The sequence below is a fragment of the Phocoena phocoena genome, chromosome 15 (assembly GCF_963924675.1).
Source record: "Phocoena phocoena chromosome 15, mPhoPho1.1, whole genome shotgun sequence".
In the NCBI taxonomy this organism is placed as follows: domain Eukaryota; kingdom Metazoa; phylum Chordata; class Mammalia; order Artiodactyla; family Phocoenidae; genus Phocoena; species Phocoena phocoena.
This window is the reverse complement of record NC_089233.1, coordinates 35,436,420-35,454,478: the sequence shown is the minus strand read 5'-3', so window position 1 is coordinate 35,454,478 and position 18,059 is coordinate 35,436,420. Positions and strand designations below refer to the sequence as shown.

General features: G+C 41.2%; 1 protein-coding gene across 2 annotated transcripts in view; it reads left to right on the top strand.

Moving 5' to 3' along the window:
- The window catches only part of CLUAP1 (clusterin associated protein 1), a 41,673-nt gene that overhangs the window by 7,433 nt on the left and 16,181 nt on the right, over window positions 1-18,059 (top strand). For both annotated transcript variants that reach the window (XM_065892549.1, XM_065892548.1), the window contains exons 5-9: window positions 1,357-1,452; window positions 3,619-3,702; window positions 7,435-7,568; window positions 14,738-14,879; window positions 16,943-17,015. In XM_065892549.1, the coding sequence (XP_065748621.1) occupies window positions 1,357-1,452; window positions 3,619-3,702; window positions 7,435-7,568; window positions 14,738-14,879; window positions 16,943-17,015 (529 nt within the window). The remainder of the gene's footprint in view (window positions 1-1,356; window positions 1,453-3,618; window positions 3,703-7,434; window positions 7,569-14,737; window positions 14,880-16,942; window positions 17,016-18,059) is intronic.

The following is an 18,059-nucleotide window of genomic DNA, read 5'->3' as shown; positions in this document are numbered from 1 at the left end:
GAAGGTGGGTCTTATGGATTGGGTGTAGGTTGGAAGAAAGCAGACAGCACAAGGAAGGTCCTAAAGCAGCTCTGTCTGGTAGCGCTTCCGTGCTGGTGGATGTGTTCTGTGTCTCTGCCATGCGATACGGTAGTCGCTAGCCACGTGTTGCCAGCATAACCAAGGAACTGAGTTTTAAGTTTTATTAAATTTTGAATGGTTTAACATTGAAAATGGCCACATGTGACTAGTGGGCACGATATTAGATATCATGGCTCTAAAGTTTTGGGTGTGAGTTCCTGCAAGTACAAAGTTGCCGTCTACTGAAGTGGAGAAGAGTTTGGAAGGAGCAGGTCTGGCAGGAAAGATGAGGAGTTTGGTTTGGGACATGTTGTGTTTGCGACGTCCACGAGGTGTCCAAGTGGAGATGTCAAACCTCAGCTCATGGCTTTAATCTTGGTATCAGAGCTGAGAGCTTGCGGGGAGTGTGCGTGGAAGGGAGGTCCGGGGTTGGGGGTGGTGTGCGGCTGGACTCTGCTGAACTTCAGTGCTGAGAAGTGGGGCGGATGAGAGGACTCCCAGAGAGGAAGCTGGGAACTCGCTGCTGGTGAGGAAGCAACTATTCGAGAGGAGTCCTGAGGACTGAGGAAATGGGAAGGAAGTCGCCAGCTGTGAACGAAGAGTGAGAGTTGTCAGTGGTTTGAAAATGAAAGAGGGTGGGAATTCGTTGTTTTGGGGAGAGGGAGAGGGAGCTGAGCTGGGAAATGTTTGGGCTCTTTGGAAGTTTAGTGTATTCATGGAAGAGGGTGTGACGTGTAGATCCTAAGAAAGAAGCTGTGCCCAGGGCCAGATCATCATCATCTTCACAGCAGTGCCTTGTGGGAGCTTGTAAGGCCTTCATGCCGGTGAGCTCATTTGAGCTCACAGCAGCCCGGTGAAGTGCAGCCTGAAGGCAGAGAATGAGGGGACAGGGAGGGTTAAACATAGGGCATCAGGGTTCTGCGGTAGGCATGTGTCCCTCAGGTTGCCCCTCCTTTGCTCACCCCACCACTGACAGGGTCCCTTGTTATAGGAAGCGTGTCAGTGTTCACAACCCCCACACCTCCTTGTTGCAGAGTACATTTGACCTGACATTTGGGTTTTTCAGGTGGCCTGGTATTGGTCTAATTTGTACTTAGATCAGTGTTTCCTAAACTGATGTTTTGGGAACTCTCTTCTCCAGGATGTAAATATGTGTCTTGTGGAAAATGTGTTCTATAGTCAAGTAAGTCAAGTATCCTGACTGGAGGTGGGAACCTATATGAACAGATTGATTCTTTCTGAATGCCTAATAAAAACCTGTCACTGAAGTTTCTGTTTTTGATATTTTTCTTCCAGATTGCAGATTTGAAAGCAGCCAGGCAGCTTGCTTCTGAAATCACTTCCAAGGGAGCATCTCTGTATGACTTGCTGGGCAAGGAGGTGGAGTTGAGGGTAAGCAGTGTTCAGATAACTCAGTTACCTCCTTAGCTAAGCAGAGTTCCAAGGTTTCTTTTCCAATTCTGTTTTTCCCTGTTCTTTTGATTTCATTAAACGGTACCTGATTAAATGAGCTACTGTGTGGGAAAGTAATATACGTATGGTGTTTGCTGCTGTTTGTGCTTCTGGTGGGCTCTGGTCTGTTTCTAATACCTTTGACATCTAGTTCAGGAATGGCAAATATGTGCCTGTTGCTGAAACTTTCCTCCTTGTGCCCGTGGCAGACTTTATTGATCATGATGCTTTCCCCCTGTACACTCAGCCTTGGCATTCTTCCCAACAAAATGCTCTTCTGAGCCTGTGGTTCCCAAATCTTGTTGCCCAGTGGAATCACCTGGGGATCTTTACAAACTACTGATGTCTGGCTTCCATGCTGATGTCATTGGTATGAAATGTGACTTGGGCACTGGGAGTTTTAAGTCTCCTGGGTGGTTCTAACGTACAGCAGAGTTTGGGAACCAGTCATTAATCTAGGTAGTCACTACCAATCATTTGAAGTTGATGTTACAGTTGAAACTTATTTGCAGTCCTTATTCTAGCCCATGCCAGTCAAGGAGGATGCTCTGTCCACTGTGTTTAAGGAGCTGTTGAAGAGTGGGTTCATAAAACACCCTTGGAGCTCCTATAGAGCTTTTTAAATCACCCAGCATCCAGGTCATCCCCCATACCAGTGGATCAAAATGTTTGGGGGTGAGAGCCAGATTTTTAAAGATCTCCAGGTGATTCCAATGAGCAGCAGAGTTTTGGACCTACTGGTTGGAGAAGAAATGGAGTGCTGTTTAATTCTTACCTGAGAGGATTTATGGCATTTGAAGCATACATGCTCATATCTAATGTTTTTGAATTAAATGCACTTAGTTCATTCCATTCCCATCAGGTGTATCATCCGTGACTGCTCTCTCACTGCCTTGCCTGTGTTCTGGCATTGCTGCTACAGTGTAATGGCATTTTTCATTTCTGCCCTAGGAACAGACTGGAAGCGGGGGACTTGGTGCTAGCTCACCATCCCTGCTCTTGATATATTGCCACCTGGTGAAGTGTAGTTGGCAGAACAAACCTGACATAATGTCTGACAGCTAATTTAGATAAGCAGTGAGGCAGCTCCCGGCTTTCCATGTTTTCTGTTCATAGTGCACATGTCTACACGTGTTCCTCAGTCCCAGAGACAGGAGCTGGTCACTTGCTATTTGCCAGCAGAGCCCTGGCTTCATTGTGAGGCTCACCAGGATTCTCCTGGGGGCTCTTTTAGTACTGTCCTGTAATGAATTGATGGAGCAATCAGAGGCCGAACTGTTGCCATGGAAGCCAAGAGACCCTGAATGTAGGACTTCTCAAATTCTGTGTACAGTCATGATCTGAGGAAGATCCCCTATCCAATATATGTTTTTCATACACTCAACAAAATATTCATTGAGGACCAACACCAACCACAGGCAAGGAAGGCACTGTGCTCAGTGTCTTTGAGTAAGTCACGGTCCCTGCCCTCAGTAGTTTTCCACTGTGGGGGAGGTAATGTACACTGTGGAATAAAGGAAGCACAAGACAGGATTTGATAAAGTGCTCCAAGAACCCCATAACTGCATCTGCAATGAAGTCCCATGTTACGGAAATTTCCAATACTGATATGATAGGCACAGATGCCTCCCTTGTTGGTTAGTGGTTAGTGCTAAGGGCAGGGCTGAGCTGATTCTTCTCATTAGTTACAGTTGTCAGTAATGGGCAACTTAGAGGGATGTGATCACAAAGAAGATTGTACAGGCTGGCAGTGGGTTCAGACGGCAAGTTGAGCTGCACTTGGTTTGGGGTCACCTGAATGGAATGCAAGTAAAAGAAGCAAATTTTGGAGAAAAGATTCTGGATGGTGAGTTCAGGTTCCTATGGTGTTAGGGTACAGGGGGCCTGTGGCTGGAGAAGGGGACCTTGAGCACTGGAGAGAGGCCAGGCTGGCCGGAGGATTACAGAAGACACTTGGAGGAGGTGATGGCGGGAGTGCTTTTGCATCAGAGACCCACACAGTAATGAAGCTTTTGAGAACCAGTCCATAAGCCATATCTAGACAGGGGAATTGGTCTTGAGAATTCGTCTTCTGAAAAAATAATTTCGCTTCATTGTTTCCAATAGGAACTGAGAACAGAAGCAATTGCCAGACCTCTGGAAATAAATGAGACTGAAAAGGTGATGAGAATTGCAATAAAAGATATTTTGGTAAGATACTTCACTTTTATTTAATGTTTTTATGCCTGGGACTGGAAAATAGTTCCTAACTCTACAGGACAGAACAAGCCAGGCCTCATAACAAAGAAGGGACAGGTTAGTGGGGAGGTGAAAAATTTAGAGCACATTCTAGAATAGTTGGTGACTTACTGTTATTTTTCCCCTCATTACAAATATGAACAATTTCTCCTGTTGTTAAAGTTTTGCCAGTTTTATTAATTTAGTAATTCTCTTAAATTCTGCAGTAATTTTAGTAAATACTTTATGGACTCTTCATACTTGATTTAACCAGTTCCTCACTGCTGGGCGTTTAAATGATTTCCAGATTTTCTTAACTTTAAACAGCACTGTATAAATAGAATGATCATCATCCTTTACTACTTACCCATGATCAGTTGTTATTTGCTTATCTCACCTATATCATTCATTTGGAAAGCAGAAAGTGAGGGAGACTCAGACTACTTGGGTTTGAATCCCTCTGTGTGATTTTAGGCAAGTTACTTAACTTCTTTGTGCCTCACTTTCCGCATCTATAAAATGGGAGGAATGGCAAATGCCCACCACATAGGGTCCTTGTGAGCATTCATTTTGACAGTGCGTGGCACATAGTAGATATTCAGTCGTTATTAGAGATTCATTTTATTCAGTAGACACAGACAGGGGGGCCTTATGTAAATTAAGAATAGTTATAAAACAAGAATTTGCTGTGAGTTGTACAAAACTCTTAAGATTGGTTTTTATAGTACTCTTATCATAAAACAGTAATACTCCCTGCGCAGCCCAGCACAGAGAGTCAGAGCCTCAGCAGGGTGAGACGTGCAGGGTAGCCGAGATGGGAGATGGTTACATACAGGCAGGTTGATCAAATAAGTAAATATATTAAAGATAATGGAAGCCAAGGTTCTCACTGTTGGAGAATGGAGTTACAGATATGAAAAGGGAGAAAATTAGATTGAACCCTGAAATAGGAGGTGTTGGTTAAATGCATGCATTTCAATAGGTAGATAGATAAAGGAATAAATTTTGTTGTGTGTATGTACGTGTAGCATATGTATGTAGTATATTTATGTACATACACATGTACACCCACATACACATTCATACACTCCTTAGCTCTGAGCATACCTAGCACCCAGATCTTGGCTTCTAAATGCCATTCTCCACTAAAATGAAGCAGGGCTCTTCAGGAGAGATGGCTGATTCCAAAGCTAGGATAAGAAAGTACAAGATCTTATGCCAGAAAGCAAGGAAGTGCTCAAAGAGTGTCAGAAGGACACAGAAGCCAGCTTCCCCTGGCCACACCAGGGACAGGATAAGCATCAAAATGAATGAATTATAGTAATGGATTATAGACCATTGAATGAAATGGGAGATCTTGAGTTCTCACTGATAAATGAATACATTGAAAACTGATGAAGAGCAGGTTTTTCACATAGTTTCAAAGTAGCTCCCTACAAAATACTTATTAATTACAGAGAGGAAAAGAGTAATGTCATAGGAGAAGCCTGACAGACACCCTCTTAATTCAGTGATCAAAGGAATATCACCAGTGATGGAGCAAACCAGAATTATGCCCACCTGATGGGATGCAGGGTTCAGTGATATCTGTGCTATTCCTGCTAGGGGTGTGTATAATCAGACAAAGGCAAATTGAGGGGCATTCTGTAAATTCCCTGGCCCCTACTCTTCAACAGTGAAAAGTTCATGTTCCTGTCATGAACATCCAGGAGAGGTTGAGGAGCCATTCCAGACTGAAGGAGGCTAAGGAGACCTGATGACTGAATGACAGCGGTCACTCCCATCTGCTGTTAAGAACTTCATGGGGACAGTGGGTCTGAGGGTTGGGTGGGGGTGGTGCGTCAAGAGTTCATTTCCTGTCTTGATGATTGTGTTGTGGTTATTTAGGAGAAAGGCCTTATTTGCAGGAAATACACATTAAAATATTTAGAAGTGATGGAGCATCAGGTCAGCAGCTCATTCTCACCTAGGTTAGGAAAAAATGTTTTGTATTATACTTCAGCTGTTTGTAAGTTCCTGATTGTTTCTAAATTAAAAAAAAAAAACTAATGATAATACTTGTGTGCTTGTCAGTGTTCTGGCTGAATCAGGTTAGCATGGCATGAATGTGCCTTTAGCACTAAGTCAGTATTAAAAATGGAACAACCAAATGAGGGCACAGTTCATTTCTTGGTGAACACCTCTTAAGATATCTTTTCGTTGCTGGAAAATATACATGATATTTGATAATTCTAAAAACAAAAGCGAAACAACAACATGGATACTTAAAAGGGGTTATGAAATATAGGACATTTATTTCAGAAAGCTAGAGAAAATGTTTTGTGTTTATTACATTTGTCTTTTTTGAGGAACAGAACCTTTTTAAAAATCTTTATTTTTGAGGTCAGATAGATTCACTAGGTTTTAATCTGACTTTGATTCAGAGAAATAGTTGCCATCAACCTGAGTTGTCTGTTCAGAAAGGAGACCCACCTTGTCTTCTTCTGAGAGTGAACTCACATCTCTGCTGTGGTTAGTGATCAAATCAGTGGTTAGTGATATGATTAATCTTCATGAAAGCATCTTGGAAATGGTTAGTGTACTTAGACAAAAAAAATTAAGCCATAAAGTGTTGATAAAAGTGACTGCTTCCAAATATGCACTGTCTCTGAGAGTCGTGGAGCGTGTCTGGGCTCCTTAGCTGATTTCTTTGTGGACCGCATAGTGTTTCAGAGGCCTGCAGGTAAACAGTCAGTAAACCTTCATGGGGCTACACATGTGTAAAGTCCTGGAGGGGAGGACCCCACCTTGGCCATCTGGAACTTAACAGCAGAGTTGGATAGTCCCAGCCTGGGGGCGCGGGGAGCAGTTCTACACTTGGCTGGTTGAGTTGCAGATGTCATTCCTAGGGCAGCAGATTGCAGCTCTGAGCCACAGGCTTTGACCTGGCCCTCTTCCCAGACAACACGAGTGTGAAGACAGTGCATTTACTCAGACTAGCCCTGCCTCAGATGAACTTGCTCTTATGGGAGGATGGGGAGGCCTGTGGTTTTTGCCAGAGATCTCTCTTTCCCTTCACGCTGCCTTCTTGCTCAGGGGCCTGTGCCACACTGCTGCCCAGGCTCCCTCCCCAAGGCTGGGTCACACCGGAACCACCCAGGGAGCCACTTTCTCCTAATGGAGTGGTTTCTCTGTTTAGTTCAGTCTGCGGTTCAGCTGCCTGGGAAGGGGAGAGGAACCTTCTCTCAGTCCCAGCAGGCAGCGCATTAGAGCTGGGACCAGGCGGCATTTCTTTTTGTTCCCTTCTAAGTAAAGCTAAGATAAAGCTTGTGTGTGCATGTATTCTATAAGTCAGTTATTTGTAGCTGGGGGGTAGCCTGAACTATGTAAATGAAGGCAAACCAACCCTTCAGAATGAGGTGTAACCATCTAAACAAGTGAGGTGGCAGGAGGTTTTGGGTCCCTCTTTGGAAACACCTTCTCATGGAAAAAAAAAGTAGATGATTCTTTCTAGGCCTATGTGATGTTCCTCCTGGAAATAGTTGGTTAAACGAGTGATGGCTTGGGGGAGGGTTTGCTCTGTTTGCTTCCCCTTATTCAAGGGGGAAAGTGAGGTGTTTAATGAGGTGTTGCTGGGCTTGAGAGGTTGAGAAGTCCTGCTCTTCCAAGAGTCAGGTCGTGGTCCTTATTGGCACATTTGTCTCCTTCATTTCCTGTTAAATGTAGGTGCAGGTTCAGAAGACGAAAGACCTGCTCAATAATGTAGCCTCTGATGAAGCTAACCTAGAAGCCAAAATTGACAAGAGGAAATTAGAGCTGGAAAGAAATCGGAAGCGACTCCAGACTCTGCAGAGTGTCAGGTAGATATGAACACCTGAAGAGTGAGTAGAACGCTGTCTCTGCAAGTTAAAGCAGACTGAGGGAATATATCGTCAGTGGTATTAACCTTTCAAGCAGTGGGAAAAGCCCGGCATAAAGATGTCTCTGCTGCAGAATGTATGTGTGTTTTTAACAGGCACACTGCTAAACTCATTCTCTTTACTGCTTTCAATATGTCTGGAAAACTGCTTAGTTGTTGAACCTCCCTTCTAGCTTTTATAGCTTCTTGGAACGCAAGGCAAAGTAAGTAAATCCAGATGGCGAAAGTTATACAAGGCCTGGCTCCTCAGATCTGTGACTTGCCATAAATTAGGTGGAAACAGAAACATACTCCCATTTCTTGGTTTGAGTAGATTTTACAGTTTATAATTCCTCAGTGGTAATTCATCCTTCCTCTGACTTTCCCTTTCAAGTGTGTGCCTCACATTTTCTTGGAGCCCACACTTGCCCCCACCGCACCTCTTTCTTGTGCCCTCCCTTTTTCTCTCACTTTGTACCCTCCTTCCTTTGCTTTGTTTCTGTGTTGCCCTTCCTCCCTTTTCATTCTCCCGTTATTTTTCTCTCTTTACTCCTTCCTTTCTCCAGCTGCTGTATTCGCTCTGAATGTGTCTGCTTTTTGGGGACACGTGCCTGGCCCACACTCTGGCTCCTGTCCTGAGATCTGCAGGAAGGCAGCACCTGGGGGCAGCAGACAGTAACCGAGGGAGCATCAAGGCTTCCTCTTTGCCAAGGGCAAGCCCACACCCCTTCTGCCTCTGGATCAGGGCCACCAGATAGATTTATCTCATTAAAAACTTCTGCCTTTCAAGCATAAATTCATTTTTGTTAAGCCTCAGATCTTTTGTTTTTTTAATTTATTTTTATTTTTTTTATACAGCAGGTTTGATTAGTCATCAGTTTTATACACATCAGTGTATACATGTCAATCCCAATCGCCCAATTCATCACACCACCATCCCCACCCCGCCGCGGCTTTAACCCCTTGGTGTCCATACGTTTGTCCTCTACATCTGTGTCTCAACTTCTGCCCTGCAAACCGGTTCATCTGTACCATTTTTCTAGATTCCACGTACATGCGTTAATATATTTGTTTTTCTCTTTCTGACTTACTTCACTCTGTATGACAGTCTCTAGATCCATCCACATCTCAAAAAATGACTGAATTTTGTTCCTTTTTATGGCTGAATTCCATTGTATATATGTACCACAACTTCTTTATCCATTCATCTCTTGATGGGCATTTAGGTTGCTTCCATGACCTGGCTATTGTAAATAGTGCTGCAATGAACATTGGGGTGCATGTGTCTTTTTGAATTATGGTTTCTCTGGGAATATGCCCAGCAGTGGGAGTGCTGGATCATATGGTAATTCTATTTTTAGTTTTTTAAGGAACCTCCATACTGTTCTACGTAGTGGCTGTATCAATTTACATTCCCACCAACAGTGCAAGAGGGTTCCCTTTTCTCCACACCCTCTCCAGCATTTCTTTGTAGATTTTCTGTTGATGCCCATTCTAACTGGTGTGAGGTGATACCTCATTGTAGTTTTGATTTGCATTTCTCTAATAATTAGTGATGTTGAGCAGCTTTTCACATGCTCCTTGGCCATCTGTATGTCTTCTTTGGAGAAATGTCTATTTAGGTCTTCTGCCCATTTTTGGATTGTGTTATTTGTTTCTTTAATATTGAGCTGCATGAGCTGTTTATATATTTTGGAGATTAATCCTTTGTTGATTCATTTGCAAATATTTTCTTCCATATTGAGGGTTGTCTTTTCGTCTTGTTTATGGTTTACTTTGCTGTGGAAAAGCTTTTAAGTTTTATTAGGTCCCATTTGTTTATTTTTGTTTTTATTTCCATTACTCTAGGAGGTGGATCAAAAAAGATCTTGCCGTGATTTATGTCAAAGAGTGTTCTTCCTATGTTTTCCTCTAAGAGTTTTATAGTCTCTGGTCTTACATTTAGGTCTCTAATCCTTTTTGAGTTTATTTTTGTGTATGGTGTTAGGGAGTGTTCTAATTTCATTCTTTTACATGTAGCTGTCCAGTTTTCCCAGCACTGCTTATTGAAGAGACTGTCTTTTCTCCATTGTATATCCTTGCCTCCTTTGTCATAGATTAGTTGACCATAGGTGTGTGGGTTTATCTCTGGGCTTTCTGTCCAGTTCCATTGATCTATATTTCTGTTTTTGTGCCAGTACCATATTGTCTTGATTACTGTAGCTTTGTAGTATAGTCTAAAGTCAGGGCGTCTGATGCCTCCAGCTCCGTTTTTTTCCCTCAAGACTGCCTTGGCTATTCGGGGTCTTTTGTGTCTCCATTACAAATTTTAAGGTATTTTGTTCTAGTTCTGTAAAAAATGCCATTGGAAAAAAAAAAATGCCATTGGTAATTTGATAGGGATTGCATTGAATCTGTAGATTGCTTTGGGTAGTATAGTCATTTTCACAATATTGATTCTTCCAATCCAAGAACATGATATATCTCTCCATCTGTTGGTATCATCTTTAATTTCTTTCATCAGTGTCTTACAGTTTTCTGCATACAGGTGTTTCGTCTCCCTAGGTAGGTTTATTCCTAGGTATTTTATTCTTTTTGTTGCAGTGGTAAATGGGAGTGTTTCCTTAATTTCTCTTTCAGATTTTTCATCATTAGTGTATAGGAATGCAAAAGATTTCTGTGCATTAATTTTGTATCCTGCAACTTTACCAAATTCATTGATTAGCTCCAGTAGTTTTCTGGTAGCATCTTTAGGATTCTCTATGTATAGTATCATGTCATCTGGAAACAGTGACAGTTTTGCTTCCTCTTTTCCAATTTGTATTCCTTTTATTTCTTTTTCTTCTCTGATTGCCATGGCTAGGACTTCCAAAACTATGTTGAATAATAGTGGTGAGAGTGGACATCCTTGTCTTCTTGTTCCTGATCTTAGAGGAAATGCTTTCGGTTTTCACTATTGAAATGATGTTTGCTGTGGGTTTGTTGTATATGACCTTTTTTATGTTGAGGTAGGTTCCCTCTATGCCCACTTTCTGGAGAGTTTTTTATCATAAATGGGTGTTGAATTTTTTCAAAAGCTTTTTCTGCATCTATTGAGATGATCATATGGTTTTTCTTCTTTAGTTTGTTAATGTGTATCGCATTGATTGATTTGCGTATATTGAAGAATCCTTGCATCCCTGAGATAAATCCCACTTGATCACGGGGTATGATCCTTTTAATGTGTTGTTGGATTCTCTTTGCTAGTATTTTGTTGAGGATTTTTGTATCTATATTCATGAGTGATATTGGGCTGTAATTTTCTCTTTTTGTAGTATCTTTGTCTGGTTTTGGTATCAGGTTGATGGTTGCCTCAGAGAATGAGTTTGGAAGTGTTCCTTACTCTGCAATTTTTTGGAAGAGTTTGAGAAAGATGGGTGTTAGCTCTTCTCTAAATGTTTGATAGAATTCACCTGTGAAGCCATCTGGTCCTGGACTTTTGTTTGTTGGAAGATTTTTAATCACAGGTTCAATTTCGTTACTTGTGATTGGTCTGTTCATATATTCTATTTCTTCCTGGTTCAGTCTTGGAAGGTTATACCTTTCTAAGAATTTGTCCATTTCTTCCAGGTTGTCCATTTTATTGGCGTGGAGTTGCTTGTAGTAGTCTCTTAGGATGCTTTGTATTTCTGTGGTGTCTGTTGTAACTTCTCCTTTTTCATATCTAATTTTATTGATTTGAGTCCTCTCCCTGTTTTTCTTGATGAGTCTGGCTAATCATTTATCAATTTTGTTTATCTTCTCAAAGGACCAGCTTTTAGTTTTATTGATCTTTGCTATTGTTTTCTTTGTTTCTATTTCATTTATTTCTGCTCTGATCTTTATGATTTCTTTCCTTCTGCTAACTTTAGGTTTTGTTTGTTCTTCTTTCTCTAGTTCCTTTAGGTGTAAGGTTAGATTGTTTATTTGAGATGTTTGCTGTTTCTTGAGGTAGGATTGTATAGCTATAAACTTCCCTCTTAGAGCTGCTTATGCTGCATCCCATAGGTTTTGAATTGTCGTGTTTTCATTGTCCTTTGTCTCTAGGTATTTTTGGATTTCCTCTTTGATTTCTTCCGTGATCTCTTGGTTATCTAGTAACGTATTGTTTAGCCTCCATGTGTTTGCGTTTTTTACGTTTTCTTCCCTGTAGTTCATTTCTTTTTTCTTTTTTTTTTTACAGCTGTTCTAAGGTTTTTTTTTTTAATTTATTAATTTATTTTTGGCTATGTTGGGTCTTCGTTTCTGTGCGAGGACTTTCTCTAGTTGCGGCAAGTGGGGGCCACTCTTCATCGTGGTATGTGAGCCTGTCACTGTTGCGGCCTCTCTTGTTGTGGAGCACACGCTCCAGATGTACAGTCTCAGTAGTTGTGGCTCATGGGCCCAGTTGCTCCACGGCATGTGGGATCTTCCCAGACCAGGGCTCGAACCCGTGTCCCCTGCATTGGCAGGCAGACTCAACCACTGCGCCAACAGGGAAGCCCCCTGTAATTCATTTCTAATCTCAGAGCGTTGTGGTCAGAAAAGATGCTTGATATTATTTCAATTTTCTTAAATTTACTGAGGCTTGATCTGTGACCCAAGATGTGATCTATCCTGGAGAATGTTCCGTGCATACTTGAGAAGAAAGTGTAATCTGCTGCTTTTGGATGGAATGTCCTATAAATATCAATTAAATCTGTTTGGTCTATTGTGTCATTTAAAGCTTCTGTTTCCTTACATATTTTCATTTTGGATGATCTGTCCATTGGTGTGAAGTGTTAAAGTCCCCCACTATAATTGTGGTACTGTCAATTTCGTGTTTTATAGCTGTTAGCAGTTGCCTTATGTATTGAGGTGCTCCTATGTTGGGTGCATATATATTTATAATTGTTATATCTCCTTCTTGGATTGATCCCTTGATCATTATGTAGTGTCCTTCCTAGTCTCTTGTAACATTCTTTATTTTAAACTATTTTATCTGATATGAGTATTGCTACTCCAGCTTTCTTTTGATTTCCATTTGCATAGAATATCTTTTTCATCCCCTCACTTTCAATGTGTATGTGTCCCTAGGTCTGAAGTGGGTCTCTTGTAGACAGCTTATATGTGGGTCTTGTTTTTGTATCCATTCAGCAAGCCTGTGTCTTTTGGTTGGAGCATTTAATCCATTCACGTTTAAGGTAATTATTGATATGTATGTTCCTATGGCCATTTTCTTAATTGTTTTGCGTTTGTTTTTGTAGGTCCTTTTCTTCTCTTGTGTTTCCCACTTAGAGAAGTTTCTTTAGTGTTTGTTGTAGAGCTGGTTTGGTGGTGCTGAATTCTCTTAGCTTTTGGTTGTCTGTAAAGCTTTTAATTTCTCCATCGAATCTGAATGAGATCCTTGCTGGGTAGAGTAATCTTGGTTGTAGGTTCTTCCCTTTCATCACTTTAAATATGTCATGCCACTCCTTTCTGGCTTGTAGAGTTTCTGCTGAGAAATCAGCTGTTAACCTTATGGGAGTTTTCTTGTATGTTATTTGTCTTTTTTCCCTTGCTGCTTTCAATAATTTTTCTTTGTCTTTAATTTTTGCCAATTTGATTACTGTGTGTCTCAGCGTGTTTCTCCTTAGGTTTGTCCTGTTTGGGACTCGCTGTGCTTCCTGGACTTGTATGGCTATTTCCTTTCCCATGTTAGGGAAGTTTTCGACTATAATCTCTTTAAATATTTCCTCTGGTCCTTTCTCTCTCTCTTCTCCTTCTGGGACCCCTGTAATGCAAATGTTGTTGTGTTTAATGTTGTCCCAGAGGTCTCTTAGGATGTCTTCATTTCTTTTCATTCTTTTTTCTTTATTCTGTTCCATGGCAGTGAATTCCACCATTCTGTGTTCCAGGTCACTTATCCGTTCTTCTGCCTCAGTTGTTCTGCTATTGATTCCTTCTAGTCTAGTTTTCATTTCAGTTATTGTATTGTTCATCTCTATTTGTTTGTTCTTTAATTCTTCTAGGTCTTTGATAAACATTTCTTGCATCTTCCGATCTTTGCCTCCATTCTTTTTCCGAGGTCCTGGATCATCTTCACTATCATTCTGAAATCTTTTTCTGGAAGGTTGCCTATCTCCACTTCATTTAGTTGTTTTTCTGGGTTTTTCTTGTTCCTTCCTCTGGTACATAGCCCTCTGCCTTTTCATCTTGCCTGTCTTTCTGTGAATGTGATTTTTGTTCCACAAGCCTCAGATCTTTTTAATAGAAAAATTTCTCTGTTTTCCTCTAGTCCAAAAGGTTATAAATTATTTTCTAGTTTGTTTATGTTTTTATTTTTAAAATTTTTGGGGCTGTGCCGTGTGGCATGCGGGATCTTAGTTCCCCGACCCGGGATCAAACCCGTGCCCCCTGCATTGGGAGCTCTTAGTCTTAACCACTGGGCTCAAGGAAGTCCCTATCTGTTTATATTTTTAAAAGAACAAAGTTTTCACTTTAAGATCTATAATAAGAGAAAAAAATTCAACAAACCAATTGAAACAGGTTTTTATGCTGTGGTTTTATTTTTAAGTTTTATATTGTTTGAAAACTTAGCTTTAATTTGTAGCAACCTATATTTCTCTTTTTAGGGGACTGATTAAATTTTGGAACATTCAGACAGAATATTATGCCCAGCTAAGATAATGCATGTATTTAATTTATTGATTTTTAGAGATGTGTATGATGTATGATTATTCTTTAACTCTGTATTGAAATATATGCCATATTGAGTGAGGAAAAAAGACCTCAGAGCTTCATTTGAGATAATATACTTAATGTTTGTTAAAAAGAAATACATTTCTGTATGTATCTATGCATAGAAAAGTCTGGAAGGATGTATGTCAAATTGTAAGTGCTAATACCTAGTGATGGGATTATGAGTAATTTTAATTTTATTCTTAATACTTTCAGGATTATTTCTAGTTTTTACAAAGAGCATGTCTTAATTTTTGATTAAAAGTATCTTCATTTTGTGGGGAGGGAAGAGAAAAGGGGAAATTAGCTTTAGTTACAAGAATGAAGAACCTTCTCTAATTAAAGGCTTTCCAAAGAAAACCAGGATGGAATCTGGAGCTCTGAATACCAATTTCAAACTACTGTATTTTTGTATATTGATTAATCTTTCAGTTTTTATTTCATTTTTTTTTCTAGGCCAGCCTTTATGGATGAATATGAGAAGACTGAGGACGAACTGCAAAAGCAGTATGACATTTATCTAGAGAAATTTCGAAATCTGGCTTATCTGGAACAGCAACTCGAGGATCATCACAGGATGGAGCAAGAGAGGTTTGAGGTGAGTGCTTAGTCCTTCTGTATGACCATTTGTTCTGGTATGTTACTTTGTACTTGTTGACATGCCAGTTTGTAAATATCACTGTGAAAAAAAAATCAGGTGAATGTTTTTTCTTCCTGACCAGACTAAGGATTGCTCATGGGATTCTTCTGTTTTTCTGGTTGTGTAGCCTGGGCTCCGAGGTTGTCAAATCTTTGGTAGTAGGTTATCACCAGAGTTTGGTCAGTTAGGACTACAGACAGGGCGGGGACATGACCTGTGCAGTTGGCTACAGCTGCAAGCTTAGGACCTGGGCTTGCTTTAATTCTCTGCTGTCACCGTTTCGAAATTCTTAGTAATTTTTAACTGCATTTTATTTTGCACTGAGTCCCACAAATTATGTAACATGTCTTGTGTACAGATCTTGCTTGGTCAGTTCACTTAAAGATTTTCAAGCTCTGGTTTATTGAGTCACCCAGAGTAGCTTTTTAGAAACTACTTTATAAAGAAGAATTGTAGCTTATTGATTATTGTGGGAAATATGTATGACCTATAAACTGACCAGCTGTCTTTCAGGTTCCTTTCATCCCAATATGTAAGGCCATTTAGGAAAGAGTATTTCAGATCCCAGCATCAGTTGATAAGTATGGAATCAGAGCAAAGGAAGTTGGACAAAGTTGCTGTCATTTTGAATTGCCCTTATCCCCTAGGGATATTTCTGCTTAACCCTAAAATAGGCATTTGGAATCTATTTTCACAGTGAAACTGGTCTCCAGTCTCCCTTTCTCATGCTGTCCTTGACAGCTTTTGGTATAAAGGTTATCCTAGCCTTATTACAAACCTGGACATTTGAATTAGGTGATGCTACTTTGTTGCCAAGAGGGCTGGCTGTAACTGACACCTTCATCTGGACATGTTTATCTGGATGAGGAACCTGTTGTCACTCTTGCTGTAAGGCAGAGGCAGGTCATGGAGGAATGGAGGGTCCAGGACAGGCACGTTTTGAGGGCAATGAAAAGACCCTGGAGTTCTGGACATTTTAAACATTGGGTGTCTGGGAAAGAGCAGTAAAGAGACAGTGAAAATAAGCTGATCATTTTGTACTATTGTCTGGGCCACCCCTGGGCTCAGAGAACGTACCAAAGACCGTGCCTCAGGATGCGAGTGGGTGGCCCAGGTTACTTCTGAGGGGCGCCTTCCTGCCCACCCTCCCTTCAGCAAGTACCTACCCTCTTTTTCTTCTGTGCTCGCAGCTACTCCCCATGCTTCTAATACCTGGTCCCTCAAAATATCTCATGCATGAAACAGTGCTTCCTTTTTAACATTTAGAACAACAGCACATTTTTAAAAGCCAATTTCGTCTCCCATTCTCTCTTTTTCTAACTTTTTTTTTTCGGCCGCACCGCATGGCATGCGGGATCTTAGTTCCCCAATCAGGGATGGGACCCGCGCCCTCTGCAGTGGAAGTGCGGAGTCTTAACCACTGAACCACCACAAGGAAGTCCCTCCCATTCTCTTTTTTGACAATAATTATCAGGGCCACATTTTGTAACCTAACTCAAGTATTAGCTTTTTTTTATACCCTAGGAATTAAAATTAGTATTTCTTTCTTTCTTTTCCTATTGGATCACTCCTACCATTTAGCCCCTTTCAGGGTTAGAATTGTGCAGGGCAGGAAAATGATAAAATTTGTGCTTTATTTTAAGAGCAAGAGGCCCCGTAGTTGATGCATCTGTTCCTGTGTCCACATCCCACACAGGCACACGTGACGGGCATCTTGTTGTGTTGTCAGTTTTCTTCAGAGGCAGTGAGGTGTAGTGGGAGGAGCCTGGCTTTGGGGATCAGTCAGGCCCATTTTGGGCCAGTGGTGTCACTTCTGGGAGCCCCCCTTTTCATCGGGCTGCCAGAGTGATGACGGAGAGGGGGTGTTGAGTTTCTCATGCAGCGTTAGTTCTCTTCCCTTTCCTGTAGTTTAGTCTTTTTTGCTTCTATATCACAAATTTAGCAGTACTTACATGGTAAAGAATAATAAAACAGTCCAGAAAGTGTCATTTCTTCTGGATCTTGTTTTTCCTGCTCCATAGGAAGCTGAAAACACTCTCCGTCTGATGCAGAACAAGCTAAAGGAGGAAGAAAAGCGACTGCTCAAGAGCAGAAGTAAGCCCACACTTTTTAAATGGACGTGCTTACTCTGGACTAGAGTTTTTAGCCTCGGAAAACTTAAACGCATATTTTATTTATTTTCAAAAGGCAATTTTCTCACAACTTTTATATCAGGTACCATTTTAATTCACTTAGGAGCTCAAGAGAATGTTTTAAATTACATAGCATTTAAAGTACATTTGGTTTTCGTGCCAACTGAAATACTGTTTTCCCCTGTTTAAATGATACAATTAGTTTGAGTTGCATATAATTATACAAGAAAATTTGCTCTTAGAGGTCTTGTAGGGTTCCTTATTTTAGGGCAAACTGAGGGAAAGCAAGTATTATGATGCAGTACAAGTGTACTTACTTGAAGGTAGTCCCCCCACTTCACACACACCTGTCATATGTCCCCCAGTAATCCAAAGTCGTTCATCTAGGCTCTCACCTGTAGAGAAATGGGAGTTACCTACTTGTGAGACCTAGATTCTGGGAAGAAATGTTCCCCATGACTGGGTAGCACACTTCATCCATGAACTTCACCAAGGTGTCAAGTCAGCCTTGGGAGCAGTAGCAGCACATGATCTCCATGCGGAATTGATGGCTTTGTCTCACAGAGTTACTTCTCTTGCTTGTTTCTCTTTTCTTGTGATGGTTTTTTCTCTCATGCTTGCGGGAAGTGAGCCTGTCCCAGCAGGTGTGCTCTCTCTCTGTGTTTTCCCTTTGTGTCTCTTGCCTGTCATACTTGTTCTATGCCTCTCTCTCCTGAATGTCAGGAAACTCTGGAAGAAGAGTAGGGACTGCTGTGAAATTCTCTAGGGGCAAGTTTAGAAAATTCCAAGGGCCTCTCTAGCAAAAGCAGCCCCTCACCTTTATGGTTCCAGGTCGGCCAGGAGTGCCTGAAGCAGCCCTAAATGATAAGCCTGCATGGAGTTTATCCTCTTCCGAGAGGCCCAGCACAGGTAAGAGCCCGGTTGGTTGGCTGCATCCTGCTCTGCCCTGGACCAGCACATTAAGATCTTTCTCAGTGATCTTGCTTTATTCTTCTGAACTCATACT